The following is a 15,347-nucleotide window of genomic DNA, read 5'->3' on the forward strand; positions in this document are numbered from 1 at the left end:
CACTGAGAACCTTGGTGGGAGGGCTCTGCTGCCAACTCCGGGGGTGCTGTCTGTGTAGTGATGGGTGGTGCTCCACTCAGGGACGCTGTGCCATTGACCCCCTGACCCAGACAGTTCAAGGAGAAAAGGAGCCTTGCATGGCGCTTGCGGGACAGTCCTCTCTCCCAGCTCCGGCCACCAGCCGGAGGTCCTGGGCCGCACACGGCTCTGCTGGGTTCACAGCGTCCCGTGGCTCCGAGACCCCAGCGCGAACCAGCCAGTCTTCTCCTGGGCCAGGTCCAGCTCCCGCAGGCGGATGTGCACCTCTCCGAGGAGCACGTTCTCCCAGAAGCCCTGCTCGCTCAGCACGCTCAGCTGCAGCTCCCGCTGCTGCAGGTCCCCCTTGGGGATCCCGTCATAGACCAGCTGCAAACCAGAGTTGGCAGAGGAGAAGGAAGAGTGAGCGAGGCGAGGTGCACCGCCCCAGGCCAAAGCCGCTGCGACTCCCCACCCTGCAGCGCCCCAGGGAACCCAGGCTGCCGCGAATCCACAGGTACCAGGGTCCAAGTCCAGCCCGGGACCAGCAGGCTCCCTCTCCCCGCGGGAAAGGCCCAACGCCCCACTCTGACATCCTAACCGAAGGGTCAGATAGCTTATTAGGCAGGCCACCGTGGTTGGTGGTGCACGCCTGCACGCAGGAGGCTGAGGCAAGAGGACTGCAGTGAGTTCAAGGCCAGCCTAAACTACCTTTTTTTTTTTTTTTTTAAAGGAAGCTTTTTATGTAAAGGGACAGACAGTAAATAGCTTTAGCTTTATGAGTAGTCTAGTGTACAAGTACTCAAGCCTACTGCTGCAATACGAAAGTAGCCAGACAATTCCCAAGAAGTATGGCAGGCACATTGCAATACAACCTATGTATGTAAATTGTACTGGGAATGGGTCCCACAACCTTCACCCGGAGATATATCCCCAGCCCTTTTTTATTTTGAGGCAGGGTCTTGCTAAGTTGTCCATGCTGGGCTCAAACTTACAACCAACCCTCCTGCATCAGCCTCCCAGAGAACAAATACGACTTTATTCAAGAGAACAGGCATGGTGTGCCAACTCCTGCCCTGTGCCACTGCCCCCACACACCATCTCATTGTAGGTAGGGTTGCAGGTTTTCCGGGCCACTTTGGTTTTCCTCTTAGTGGTTTTCTGAGGGTCAGGAAGGAGGTAAATCTTTACATAGGGGTCAGGGTCATTCCCATCCTGGAGCAGCTGCTGGAACAAAAACAACAATAGAAAGATAAAGATTCTTCTTTCAGTACTGGGAATTGAATGCAGGACCCTCACAGACTTAAATCCCAGCCCTTATTTTTTTTAATTTTAATTTTTTAGCTGCACATTTTGCTTTTTTAAACATTTTTCGTTTGGTACCGGGGATGGAACTCGGACCTTGTGCCTGTGAAGCAGGTGGCAGCAGCAATGCGCTAAGTCCCCAGCGCTATTTTTTTATTTTGAGATAGGATCTTGCTAAGTCACTAAGTTGCCTGGGTGAGCTGGAACTGGTGATTCTCCTGCCTCAGCCTCCCAGATGTGAGACTACAGACCTGCACCACCACAACCAGCTGAAGGTTTTTGTCTTTCCTTTTTTTTTTTTTTTTTTTTTTTTTTTTTTTTTTTTTTTTTTATAGGTCTCACTAGGTAGTTCAGACTGACCTGGAACTCACTATGTAGTCCAGGCTGGTCTCGAACTCACAGCGATCCTCCTGCCTCAGCCTCTCTAGTGCTGAGATTACAGGTATGTGCCACCACGCCAGGCTTTGTCTGTTTCTTTATCCTCAGTCCTGATTTGCACTCCTCTCCCACATTGGTTTCTGGCAATGCATACTATTTATCTGCTTCCCAACTTATTCCACTCTGATTTAAAAAAATACTACGATCACGTTAGGCGTCCTATTAAAGCATTACTCAGTGTGGGGTGAGATGGCTTTGTAATCCCAGCATTGTGGGGGGACCAAGTCAGGAGGACCAATTCAGACCCAGCCTGGGCAACTTAGTGACGCAGTAAGAATGGTCTCAGAATAAAAACTTAACAATGCAGGGCTGGGGATTTAGCTCAATGGTGCCACTGCCTGCCTTACAGGGACCTGAGTTCGATCCACAGTACCAAAAGAGAGGGGGGAAGGCACTAACTTATCAGTCAGATCCCTATTCAGGAAGGGCACGCTTCTCTGTTGTTGGTTTTTTTTTTGGCTCATCTTTTCGAAATATATTCTTTTTGTCTAAAGGCTCAGGCAGCCCATAACGTGGCCTCTGGAAAGTGAGCCATCGTATCCTCCCCCAGGCATCTTTCTGCCAAGCTCTGCTGTTATTTGGTCCGCTTAGCTCTTGTGTGGTGGAGACATGAGTCAGGTTAAGTTGCTTATTGCTTAAGGTCAGATGACCAGCGATTCACCCAGCTTGACTGCTTCTTCCAGAACTGGGAGTTGAACCCAGGGCCTGTGTGCACGTCTTCTACCACTGAGCCATCCCACAGGGCCTCAGCTTTTAAAATTTAAGCAGATCATGTCATATCTCTGCCCAATGCCCTCCAACAATTCCCACCTATCTCTTAAAAAAAATTTTTTTTTTAAAGACAGGGTCTTAGGCCTGGGATTTAGCTCAGTGGTTCTGCCACCTGCCTCGCAAGCATAAGGACCCAAGTTCAATCCCTGGTACACAAAAAAAGGGGGTCTCACTATGTAGTTCAGACTGGCCTTGAACTCACTATGTAGCCCAGCCTGGCCTCAAACTCATGGTTGATCCTCCTGCCTCAGCCTCTCAAGTGCTGGGATCACAGGCGTGCGTGACCATGCCTGGCTCAAAAAATTGTATTCATGTGGCTGCGGTACATAATGACTACATGCATCCTAGGGAGTGAGTATGGGGACATAAATCTTGATTCTGTTTTACTTCCTCTCTCCCTCTCCTCTCCTCTGACCTCTCTCTCAGAGGAGAGGGCAGAGTTCTACTGCGGCACCCAGGCCGTGGCCCGCTAGGCCCGGTCCAGCCTCACCATCTGTCCATCTGTCTGTCACTCCACCCACCCAGCCCAGGCCCGGGCACTTCCTGACAACACCCAGCAGCAGATGGCTCAGGACTTTCGCAGCACACTGCACCTCTGCCCGGGGGCCCGCTCTCCCTCTGCTCCTCAGGAGGCCTTCTTCACCGCTCTGCCACTGCCAGCCCCAGTCCCTATCCTACCCTGCGTTGTTCCTTGCCTAGCCCTGCGTACCACCTTCCCTGCAGGATGGTCTGTGTACTTGTCAGCCTTTTCCGACTAGAATGTGTGCTCCCTGAGGGCAGGGTGTGGTTTCATCTTTCCTTGCATCCACAGGCGCAGCATTTGGCCAGCGTGCAGTGTGTCTGAAAACTCTAGAGAAGGTTTACATTTTAAAAAATTACAGTAAAAGACACATTGCCACTGACGCCCCTTCAAATCTCGCCCCTCGTGTTGAACGCACTCATCCCGTAGTGCTTGCCATTTCTGAAGCTGTCCTGAAGTCCTCTTTCAGGTCTGGTTGTGCCTGTGTCGTTGTCCTGAATCTACGATGTTTACTTTTCAAAGTCATTTTGACTTCGTGGAAGAGCCGGAAGTCACATGCTTCCAGATCCGGAGAACACGGTGGATGAGGAGCCGCTGGAAGGCTGGCTTGTGTTTGTACAGGACCGCCTTCCACTGGATGGCACTCAGCGGCAGCACTCACTGCTTTTCTCATCGCGCCTTGTGAAGTCCCTCACAGACCCAACTTCCAGAACTGCTTCGAAGGTGGCAAGAACAGCGGGACGGGAAGGCTCGAAGCATAGGGCAGTATTTTCAGTGGAATTAATGGCAATGTGTTTCTTACTGTAGTAATAATTTTTAAAACTTATTTTTATTAGTACATGTTTGCAATACATAAGTGAACACGTTCATCATGGAGAGTTGGTGCTTGTATGTATCAAATCCTAATCTATGGGCTGGGGATTTAGCTCAGTGGTACCGCTGCCTGCCTCGAAAGCACAAGGACCTGAGTTCAATCCCCAGGATCCCCAAAAAATTTAATCCTGTTTACTTCCCCTCCCCACCCCTGCCACTCCAAACTGTAATGAATTTTTTTTCAAGATAAATCCCAAAGGTTTATTGTCCCAAATGCCACAGAAAATGGATCAAAATAATAACACATGAACAAGTTTTAAGTTTCCCATACACTGACATCGGTATCTATTTGACTGATCAAAAATAGTCCCTATCACTTTCTCTCAATGAAGCTTTAATAGTAACAAATCCCAGAGTTTTCTTTTTAGCTACCACTGAAAATTACACATACTGTAATCACTTCCCAAAGACATGGCTCACCAAAGTTTGACATTTAAAAATTAATATTTAGAGTGGGCTGTTGGATTTAGGCAAAAGTTGTATTAAAATATCCTGTCTCCTCAAGCATAGCGAAAAACCAAACGGTTCGCATTAACGAAGAGAAGCTTGAGACTAATTTAACGACTAAACTATGTATGAACAAAATACTCCCCTCACTGTGTCACTAGTGGAAAACCCGGACATGTAAAAGAATTTGGGTGTCACTTTATATTCCTTATGTATAGCCAACTTTTGTGAAGAACCTAGAAGGCTACAGATTATCCTTTTATAAAATCAGAGGACCTAAATTACAAGAGCCCAAACAACAGTTTAGTATCATTTAGCAAGTGGGAAATTTCCTCCCTCCAAAAAGTTAATTCTGAAAAATATGGTTAAGTTTAAAAAGTCACAAGGTGTAAACAGCAGGCCCATGGGATGTGAAAATATTATAGTTTCTTTCATTAAAAAACAGCACATTTCAGAAAACTGGATTAAAGGCTGCACAAAAAGCTATTGAACACTGATAAAAACAAAATGCTTTAGAATTGCATGGAAGCATGGAAGCTACATTTTAAATTATGAATTTTTAACGGTGCGAACATTTACCATACATTTTGATCACCTCTGGTGTTCTACAGAACTCCCTTCCTCTTCTGTTCACGCGTTCTTAGTCTGCACCAAAACTTCACAGTGCATCACGGTGCAGCAGGGTGTGAGTGGCTGCCTCATCACCGCGCCCAAGGGACAAGCCCTCTGGGCCTCCTTGTAGTAACCACCCGGTCACCCCGATCTATGGCAGCCCTACAGCCGGGCACTACATTACCCCTCTGCAGACGCCGCCAAAGCCCACAGCTCGCAGGCCCGACACCACCTCAAGCTGCGCGGTCTGAGCGCAGGCCTGGCTCCTTCGGTCCCGGGTCACTCTGCCAACACCCGGACACCCGGTGGCGAGGTGCTGGCCCCTCCAATCGTGCCGCACAGTGAAGGCTGCGTGAGCCAGCACTCACCAGGTCGCGGATGTGCATCACCATGATGAAGAGCTTGTTGTTCTTGTAGGAGACCGACAGCTTCACCTCCCCTCCCACCTTCCCCACGGGACGGGCCCAGGTGCCATCTGTAGGGGCGAAAGAAACCAAGAAAGGTCAGCAGGCGTGCGGTGCCCTGACGGTGCCAGGTTTCTCTCTGCAGCCCGTGCCCAGGCTCCGGGGACTCAAGGGCTCCACCTACGCAGGGTCTGGACAGGATGTAGGGCTGGTCGGAAGGCGCAGTGTCCGCAGTACCCACCCTCCAGGGAACTGGCCAAGAAAAGGGACGGGAGATGTCAGGAGGAGTCCTGGGTAGGGCGGGGCGGGCAGGGCTCCGAGGGAAGGTGCCGTACCTGAGGGCTTCGGGGCTGGGCTGGTGCCCGCGGCCTTCTCATCCCGGGGCAGGGGGTAGAAGAAGGTGTACACCAGGTCACACTGGAATGGAATCAGAAAGCCAGCAGGGAGAGGGAGGGCGGCTCCAGATTAAGACATTTAGAAACAGAAAACCAAATATGTGCCCTTCTGTTGGGGGGATCGCTATGAACAAAAACCCACCTATGTAAAAATATCTACTTGAGCATCAATATGGAGAAAAATGGCAATAATCTTTCAGAAAACAAGAGAGTTAGATTATTGTACTGCAAGATAGTGCATTAATTTAGTACAGATATTTAAAGTTCTAGCATATGCTTACTCTAAATGCTAAAAGGAGAAAGTCTCAGAATATAAAACTGCATGTAAGCTGTGACCACCACAAAACGATAAAAACTGTGCTTGCACATGGGCAAACAGGAAACACGGCAAAGGGAAGTCAGATGGAAGCTGGAGTAATAGGGCTTCTGATGGCTGTATTAGGGCAGTAATAATGCCATTTATTTAAAATAATCTAGCTGGACACACATGGCCAACCTGCTCATAAGCCCCTCGTCCTCAAGCGGTGCTGCCCTCCCCAGGTTCCGATGTGATTGCGCTGGGCTCCTGGCTGCCCGGGAAGGCGGGCACAGGGGACCACGCCTCACAGGCCACTCCCTCAGCGGACGCAGAAGGGCCTCCTCCTCCCCAGCGGGGACAGAGCGGGGACAGAGTGGCTACCCACCTCGGCCACCTCTGGGGCTGCGTGGATCAAGTGCCAGATGTAGCCGTTCAGTTCCTCCCTGCGCCGCTCGGCCACAGCCTCACCCCGGGAGCGGCTGATCACGAAGCGACTTGGGAAGCTGGACGGGAGGAAATGAAGCTCAGGCCCTATTTCCCAACAGCCTCCTCCCCAGGGCCCCTTGGTCCCCTTGCCTATTCCCTGGCTCCCCACTCTACACCCACGTCTGACACTCACCCTGCACACTCACACCACACACACCGCACACTTCCAAGGTCCCCAGACCAGAAGAACCAAATTGTTAGGCAGAGTCCTGTGACTCCTTAGCATTTCAACCAGGTGCACTGGAGCCCCGTTTCTCCTGTACGTGTAAGAATTCACTGGGTTGGTTTGTCCCCCCCTCCAATGGTAGAAAAACTGGGTGCAATGGCTCATGCCTATAAGCCCGGCACTCTGGGAGGCTATGGCAGAAGGATCACAAGTTCAAAGCCAGGCTGGGCAACTTAGTGACTTAGCAAGATCCTGTCTCAAAACAAAAACTGAAAAGGGGTAGGGATTGTAGCTCATTGCAAAGGCCCTGAGTTCAATGCCCAGTGCCGAGAAAAGGAAGGAAGGAAGGAAGGAGGGAGGGAAGAAGGGAGGGAGGGAGGGAGGGAAAAGAAAGAAAGCAACCAAAGTGGAAAAATATACAAGACATAAAATTGGCCATTTTAATGATTAAGTGAACAGTTCATTGGCCTTACGGACATTTACAATGTTTTTTGTATGTTTGTTTGTTTGTTTTTGAGACAGGGTCTCACTATGTAGTTGAGACTGACCCGGAACTCACTATGTAGTCCAGGCTGGTCTCAAACTCACAGCGATCCTCCCGCCTCAGCCACCAAGCTGAACTCCTATTTATTTAGAGACAAACTCTTGCTTCTCTCCCAGGCTGGCCTTGAACTTTCAGTCCTGCCTCAGCCTGCTGAGTAGCCGGATCACAAGTGTGCACCAGCTCTGGTTTAACTCTTTCATAAGCCGGACACTTCAGAAGATTTCCAGGTTCAACCAGTGGCCCTTTAGCCACAGCCAGCTTTCCTTCTGACAGGCCCAAGGCCAGAGCAAGACCGCTTGGGCGTCAGAAGAGATTGGCCAGCAGGGGGAGTACGTGTCACCAAAATCAATACCAGGCCAAGCAAAGCGGGGAGATCTTTAAAGGGGTACTTTGCCCTGCGAAAGTTCCACCAGCCCTATCCGTGCCCTCGCCTCCAGGGAGTAAAGAGGAAGCTACCTGGGCAGCAGGGAAGAAGGGAAGAGCAGCCGCAGTTTGTTGTGTAATTCCTGGAACTCCTCAAACGTCCGCTGGATGTAAATGGCCTCATGAGCATTCTCTCGCTTCACCTTCACCACGTATGTCTGCAAAGGCCCGAATCTTACAGCCCACCCCGCGCGCCCAGGGCAGGGGTAGTAGGGAACAGAAGTGCGCATGTGCACGGGGAGGGGGGCAGCTTTCCGGAAGGCAGCGCACCGGCGCGCACAGCGCATGTGCAGGAACCTGAACGCAACACTCTCCGGCGTGTGTCGCGTAGGACCCTGGACTCCGAGGGAACTGCCGTCGGGTTCCGCTCTCTGATTCTACCCAGGTCACCTGTGGCCTGGAGATGTTCGGCGCACGGGAATGCCCACAATGTGTGAAGAGACAGAACCCCAGCAAGTTGAGTCAAGAGGGAGCAGGAGAGGCAGGACAGGCTCAGGGCAGAGAAAATACTTACATAACCCTTATTGGGATGGAAGATTCTCTCGTGACGGCAGAGGAAAACATCAAAGATGCGACCAGAGCTCTTAAGAGTGTGTGTTCGAGGGGCGAAGGAAAGAGTCAGCCGGTCGTCCGAGCCTGTGAACTTCATCTGGGCCAGGTTATGGATGAAAAAGTTGAGCTTTGTGGCCACGCTGCCCAGGCTGGACTCAATCAACCTGTCAGTATGGGAGGACGATGGGAAGGAGAGGATGGAGCCACGGACAGGTCCCCTCTGCTGTGCCAAGGGCATTGCCCTGACTCCAAGGTTCACTACACGGGACCTCCCCAAGCGCTGATCAATCCAGAGGTTTGATTTGATTTATTTAATTTACTTAGAGATAGGATCTCAATATGTAACTAAAAGTGGCTTTAAAATCACTGTGTAGCCCAGGGTGGACTCAAACTCACAGTGATCCTCCTGCCTCAGCCTCCCAAGGGCTGGTATTACAAGTGTGCACCACCAGGCCCAGCTTCAGAAATTTCAATTCAAAAGTAAATTCCCAGGCGGGGGATTTAGCTTAGTGGTTCTGCCGCCTGCCTTGCAGGTGCCAGGTCCCAAGTTCAATTCCCCAGTACCAAAAAAAAAAAAAAAGTTAAGAGTTCCCTTGAAGGGGGAAAGGTCTTATCCAGCGAGCTAAAAACAATTGCAAAATCTGTATTATTCACTGTCCTGTAAAGAGTCTGGCAACAAGGTAAGAGAAACGACTATAACCTTGAGCCCAGCATGGTACAGGCCCATAATCCCAGCACTCAGGAAGCTGAGGCAGGAAGATCACTGTTTGGGGCCAGCCTAGGCTGCATACTAAGTTCAAGGCCAGCCTGAACTATGTTCAGAGACCCTGTCTCAAAAAATGAAGAGGGAGGGAAGAAGGGAGAGAAAGAGAAGAGAGAAGAGAGAGTAGAGAGAAGAGAGAAGACAATAAATAGTCCTGTATACAGAGATTAGCACCAAGATGCAGGTGGGAAACTGAGGCTGAAGGAAGCAAAATGATGTCACCAAGTCAGAGGCAGTCGCAACAACAGATCCAGCTCCAGGCTCTGCCATCTGTACTAAGCCTTTCCCACATCCCTAGCCCGCTCCAGCCACCCAGGTGGCCTGGGAATCACTCAGGGAAACTCTGCACACGCTGTTACCTAGTGAAGTAGGTTGTGGCATTGGCCTCCGTGTCCTGAGGCCTCAGGGCATCGTACACATACTTGAGGTCCTCCAGGTCAGAGAGCTCGGGGATCCCGCAGGACAACATCTGGATGGGGTAAAGGAGCAGGGAGGATGCCCGTCACAAGAGGAAGCCCTGCTTCTCCACCAAGACAAGACTTCCTACAGCAAGGCTCCCTGAGCCTTCTAGAGGGCGGCAGGCAGATGTGAGCCACGGCTGGGGGCCACAGGAATAAAGGGGCGGAAACGGGCCGGGACACCCACAAAACACCTATATCCCTCCCCAGGCAGTGGGGGCCCACCTCTATCGGGCAGACAGCTACTGCTTTGGGGCTCAGAGGAGCCGACCTCCGGGGATTCTCTGAAACTAGCCAGGGTAGCCTGCATAACGGCTCCAGGTAATAAGAGGGAGGTTTTCAGAAAAAGCTGGAGCTTCTCACCAGGCCGAGGAGGTTGAGGAAGAGGTGGGTGTGCTTGCGAATAAGGTTGTAGGCTTGGCAGCAAAGGTCCACAAAATCATGGAAGCGGCTGGAGGGCTTGTCACCCCCGTTGATAACATATGCCATGTCGGAGGTGAAGACAAAGGGGGCACGGTCCCTGGGCCAAGGGGAACACGAGGAAGAAGGTCAGCGAGGGGAAGAAGCCCACCCAGGGCTGCATCAGGCACGCTCCCCTCGGCCTTCAGCACGTGTACGGGCCTGGAGAGATGGGGCTCTAACTTACTTTCTCCCTTTAAGTTCATCTTTTTTTCAATTAAATAAATTTTTATTTAAGGAATTTCACATGCAATTCCTTCAGCGTCCATCAAGATCACCCTAATGAGGTTTCTCTGTCTTCAAGATAGCTCTTTTTAAAAGAACAGAAGCTTAATCCAGTCCTCGTATCTGCCTTGCCACAATTCTTTTATCTCCACTTGAATTATAGACAAACGATGACAGCTTCAAAACTCCTGGGATCTTAGATCCGAATTTCTTCCAGCAATTTATTTTAGGAGCACTTAGGGTAGACAGATCTGCCTTGCTCTGACACCTTCTCTAAGCACGTGTGAATTCATATTCCATTCCTAAGCTACCACACTGAGGAGTACAGATCGCTAGGATGTGCGAATATCCAAGATGAAAAGAAAAACTATCAGGTCCTTCATACTTTTGCTGTCCTGCAGAACCTTCTCCCAGGTCTAAGAAATAGACCTATGAGCGAAGCAGAACCAGAGTTACTCTGAGAGGTGTTTCCAAGAATGGGCAGCCACAGGATAGTGTCCGAGGCCAGCCTGGACTATACAGCAAGTTCAAGGCCAGTCTGAACTATGTACACAATTCCTCTCTGAAAAAATTAAAAATGCCCAGAGACAGAAGTTTTCCATCTGTGGGCCAGCAATATTCTCTCCTGGTACCCTAACTGTGTTCCTGTTTGCTGAGCCTGGGCTCATGTCACCTTGCTCAGTGCTCAGTAAGGAGAAAGGACAATCAGTCCCCACCTTCTTCTGTAAGACCCTGCAAGGACTCGATCTCCTTATCAATCTTCTCAGCTCAGGGACCATGCTCCAGGGCTGTGTCCCAGCTCTGAACCATCCCTCCTGACTTTCCTGCCCACCACACCCACATCTGGCTTCTGGAAACCACTTACCTCTTGATATTGCCAAACATCTGGGCATGGCCCAGGAAGCGGCCGAAATCTATGTGGAACATGTGGCCGGTGGTCTTCAGCATGATGTTGTCATTATGTCGGTCACAGATACCCAAAACATACGTGGCCACACAGCAGCCAGCGCAGGAATAGATGAAGTTCTCCACAGCCTGGGTCGGGGAAGACAGGGGGAGGAGAGGACATAAAGCTGGCCAAGGACACAGCCAGACTGAATTTAGTCAACCCTTATCGCCCTGTCTTGTCACCCCAACAGCACCTCACGTGTGCCTGAACATCTTTTCTCGAGTACAGATCCACACTTACATAGAGAGACATCCCATGCATTCCAGGGTAGAGGGAGACAGAAGGTTTATATGTCTATCCCCACCCTTCATCTAAACTTTGTCTTCTCCTGGAGACTGGCTGGAAAGGCTGAATCAAAAGCCCAGACATGAGTGGCCCAGATTGTGGAGGCCCTAATGATAGAAAGACCAATGTTTACAGCCTTCCCTGTGGGTCATGAGGACCCTAATTCAAGCACAGCTACTGAGCAAAAAGGACTTACGGGTGCCTTCCGGACCCTGCCTAGAAGGATCCTGCTCCAAATAAAACTCCATTCCGAGAACTCTTGGCAGCAGCTAAATGCTTATCTAATTAAATCACTGAACTCCAAAGAGCTGAGGCAGATTCACACTTCTGGGAGTGTTTTACATTTGAAAAACCTGACAAATCTAGTTGGTAAAATGTGTTAGAGATATTTTAGAGTTTAAAGGGGAAGGGCAGTAATGACGGGTTGGGTCCCCCTTATTTTGTCTGGTCAACAGCTGTATGTTTATCTGTCTTTTGAGGAAGTAAAATACATGGAATTATTCCCCCTCCACCTAATTCTTCTTTATGAAGTCTGAAGAATTCTCAAGAACTCAAGAAAGATGTATGGCAGAGAGCAACTGCCCAGTAGGAATGTATAAAGTTGAAAATGAGAGGGAAAGCAATGTATATTGCTAGGAATGTACAAAATTGGGAACAAGAAAAACCTGTCATAGCCCACCAAGAGTGTATGGAATTAGGAATGCAAGAAAGCTTGCCAGATAAAGAATGCCCACATCCTGTGCCCCCCACCTCCCTCTGCAAATTCCTACCCATTCTTTAAGGACCTTCCTTGTGTCTCACATCTTTCCAGACCTTCTGGCTTCTCCTCTATGCCCTCCACAGCCACAGCCACCACTGTCCACACAGGGCCCACATCCCCTTTTCAGCCCACCACAAACAGAGAATCCAATCTCCCAAGAGCTCCTTGGCTGTTCCACAAGACCCACTGTGAAACTAGCTACCCTCTCCCACCCAGCTACTCGTCCACTTACAACCAGATGGCTAACCCACCAGAAACTAAGAATAGGAAGTTTGTAAAGATATCACAGAATGCTCCTCCGCGTGCAGGAGAGAAATTTGTGAGTGAAAAGAAACCCGCTCGATAAGGAGCAAGACCCACCTGATCTCAGACTTGACCTCCATCTCCACAACCCTCCCGTCACAAGTGACCCTTTTTCTCAAAACGGCTGTGTGCGAGGGTTAATGACTAAACTCTTACCATCTCCCTCCATTAGGCAGGGTGCTAGCTTACTGGCAAGAAGGGGTACCTTCCCAGTTTAAGGGTTTCTTTCGTAGGATAGGGGGTAGGTACTCTCTTTGCCAAATAGGTGACCAAGAGAAAGAGATCTCGTTCTCTTAGAAGTTACCATAAAAAACTACCAGCACTGTTCTCGATACAAGAGCTGAGAAGCTATCTTTGCAAAGCTAATATTAAACATTAACATGAAAAGTTAGTCTTTAGAGGTACAAGATCCCAACAATGAATGTAACTGTACTGTATCCCTAAAATGTACCAATAAACTCAATTAAAGCTGAAAAAAAAAAAAAAGTTAGTCTGTATGAGTATATGCCTGTGGCACACACTTCTGGTACATTGATTAGGACTCTTTACTGTGTTGCCAGGGAGTAATTATAACCCCAGTGCCTCACATGATGCCTCCTTAGGGTGGAATCCAACATCTGAAAAAACACCTGTTGGTATAAACAGCATGTGACGTTTAAGAAAGGTAGAAAGAATCAATACCTTGAAGTTTACACCTACAGTGGTGGGTTTGGGGGCATGGGAGAGGGAAGAAATGGCTTTCCAAGGAAGGGACTCTTGTCTAAACACATCAAGGGCATGTAAGTAGTCCCTGTGCTGGAGCCTAGGTTAGCACAGGATGGGCAGGGGTGGTGGATGAGGCCACAGGATCAGCAGGGCTGGATTACAAAAGATTTCAGTACAATGCTAAGGACATGGGGCTGAAGAACTTAGAGCACATGAGTGACTGAATAAGCCTACATTTGTGCAGAGAGCCGAGCATGCCAGGGACTGCACCCTGGGGAACACAAGTGCATAGGGCCATTTAAGATCATCTAATTACACGTTCAATGAACAACATTCTGATTATAATTTGGTTGCCCATGTGTGCCTCTTCCCTCAGGAATACAATGCGTTGATCAATATAAATTAGTATTTGGGCCCTCTTGAAGTGAAAGCCCCATCAGTCTGCATTCTGCAGTCTTATGGTGACCTCTTCCCTCCTCTCCCCACACCTAGTGCCTGTACGATGACCACACCCATGTCCAGTCCCATTAACCCCAGGGCTGGAGGCAAGAGGTGGTGGACTGCCCCTACCATCCAGGAAAGCTCCACCTCTAATCTTTGGTCTAATCAGGAACCGGCCAGGCCTCTCCTCTCTCATTTCAGTCACATACCTACCACAGTCTCGGCTTCCAGTGACACACAGCCTTGCACAAACCAACTCCAATACCGGGTGACTGAATTCACATCCATGAAAGGAAGGAGTTGGATTAAAAGGCTCTCTAAGGTCTTCTCCCACCAACTCTCATTCTTGTTCAGTGTCCCTGAAGTCCTCTGAGAGCAGAAGAGGAACCAAGCAGGACCCATGATGGGAAGGGATACTGACAGCGTTCCAAAGCTGGCCCCCTTTGCCAAGACTGACTGGGGAAACCAGTGAACGTGCACAGGTCAGCAGAAGGCAGGACAGAGAAGCAAAAGAAGCCATTTTGAGCCATCCCGACACACGGAGGCGTCAGTCCACTGACAAGAGTAACATCTTAGCTCCAGCAAAGCTGGCCTGTCTCCCGAGACAGGCGCACACGGGCCAGCCGGACCCCGAGTCCCCAGTCCTACCTTCTCGTACTCGTCCTCGCTGGGGTTGTGCTTCTGCAGCCAGTCAGCCAGGGGCCGGTCCTTGAAGGAGCCGGTCACCCCGTGCTCCACCTGGATCTTGCGCAGGGTCTCAGCATTGGGGATCATCTCCACCATCCCTGCGACAGACACACTGGGTCACACTCTGCAGGAGAGAGACTGTAGGGACAGCCCTATGATGCTGTGCTGAAGCCAGGCATGGTGGCTGAGGCGCGTGCCTTCAATCCCAGCACTCTGGGAGGCCGAGGCAGGAAGACCCCAAGTTTGAGCCCAGCCTGGGCAACTCAGAAACTTTGCAAGACCCTGTCTCAATATAAAAAACATTAAAAAGGGCCAGGGATGCAGCTCAGTGTGAAAGCCCTGGGTTTAACCCTAGTACCGCACGAGCAGCTGTGCGCGTGCACACGAGAGTTGTGCCAACCACTTCCTGTAAGTTAAGCTTCCAGCCCTTAGACAAAGTCTAAGGAGGCGAGCACCACGGGAGACAGGAAAGTCATCCCCATCCCCCCATCACACACTCCAGACCACAATTCCCTGGTTGCCCCAGTTCATGGCTACTGTTCCTTTTTAGTTTTAAATTTGTACTATAGAAATCTTCAAATGTATATATAAGAATAAAATGGTTTCACCAATTCACATGGAACCATCATTCAGCTTCAAAAACAGCTAACACTCTGCTAATCTTGTTTCATCTGTTTCACATACTGTCAGCTCCAAAAAATTAAGTCACTCTCTAACCCAGTCCATATTCACATTTCCTTGTCACTTCAAAAATGCTTCTTCAAGCTGGGCATGGTGGTGCACACTTATAATCCCAGCCCTTGGAAGGCTGAAGCAGGAGGATCCCTGCAAGTCTGAGGCCAGCCTGGGCTACGTAGTGAGACCCTGTCTTAATACCTACCTGCCCCTCACAAAATACTTCTTTACAGTGGTTTGTTTGGATCAGGATCCAAAGTCAGGCATGGTGGTGGCCACACAACCCATTAGGCCATTACGGCTCCAAGACTGTTTTATTTTATAACACTCTCCCCTCTGCCTCATCTTTTTTTTTTGAGACAGGGTCTCGCTTTATAGTTCAGGCTGA

The 15,347-nt window shown here is 49.9% G+C and overlaps 1 protein-coding gene across 3 annotated transcripts in view; it reads right to left on the reverse strand.

Moving 5' to 3' along the window:
• Window positions 1-142: 142 nt before the first annotated feature.
• Window positions 143-15,347, reverse strand: part of Pik3c2b (phosphatidylinositol-4-phosphate 3-kinase catalytic subunit type 2 beta) — a 62,427-nt gene continuing 47,222 nt past the window's right edge. For 2 of the 3 annotated variants that reach the window (XM_010613014.3, XM_010613016.3), the window contains 11 exons: window positions 14,246-14,382; window positions 11,020-11,189; window positions 9,834-9,990; window positions 9,372-9,481; window positions 8,212-8,413; window positions 7,731-7,855; window positions 6,464-6,581; window positions 5,721-5,802; window positions 5,350-5,456; window positions 1,114-1,242; window positions 143-405 (listed from right to left, as the gene is read on the reverse strand). In XM_010613014.3, coding sequence (XP_010611316.1) covers window positions 217-405; window positions 1,114-1,242; window positions 5,350-5,456; window positions 5,721-5,802; window positions 6,464-6,581; window positions 7,731-7,855; window positions 8,212-8,413; window positions 9,372-9,481; window positions 9,834-9,990; window positions 11,020-11,189; window positions 14,246-14,382 — 1,526 coding nt within the window. In that variant the 3' untranslated portion in view covers window positions 143-216. The remainder of the gene's footprint in view (window positions 406-1,113; window positions 1,243-5,349; window positions 5,457-5,720; window positions 5,803-6,463; window positions 6,582-7,730; window positions 7,856-8,211; window positions 8,414-9,371; window positions 9,482-9,833; window positions 9,991-11,019; window positions 11,190-14,245; window positions 14,383-15,347) is intronic. The other variant, XM_010613015.3, reaches the window with a different exon arrangement.

This window comes from Fukomys damarensis, unplaced genomic scaffold (assembly GCF_012274545.1).
Source record: "Fukomys damarensis isolate Sample0158 unplaced genomic scaffold, DMR_v1.0_HiC HiC_scaffold_11, whole genome shotgun sequence".
Lineage (NCBI taxonomy): Eukaryota > Metazoa > Chordata > Mammalia > Rodentia > Bathyergidae > Fukomys > Fukomys damarensis.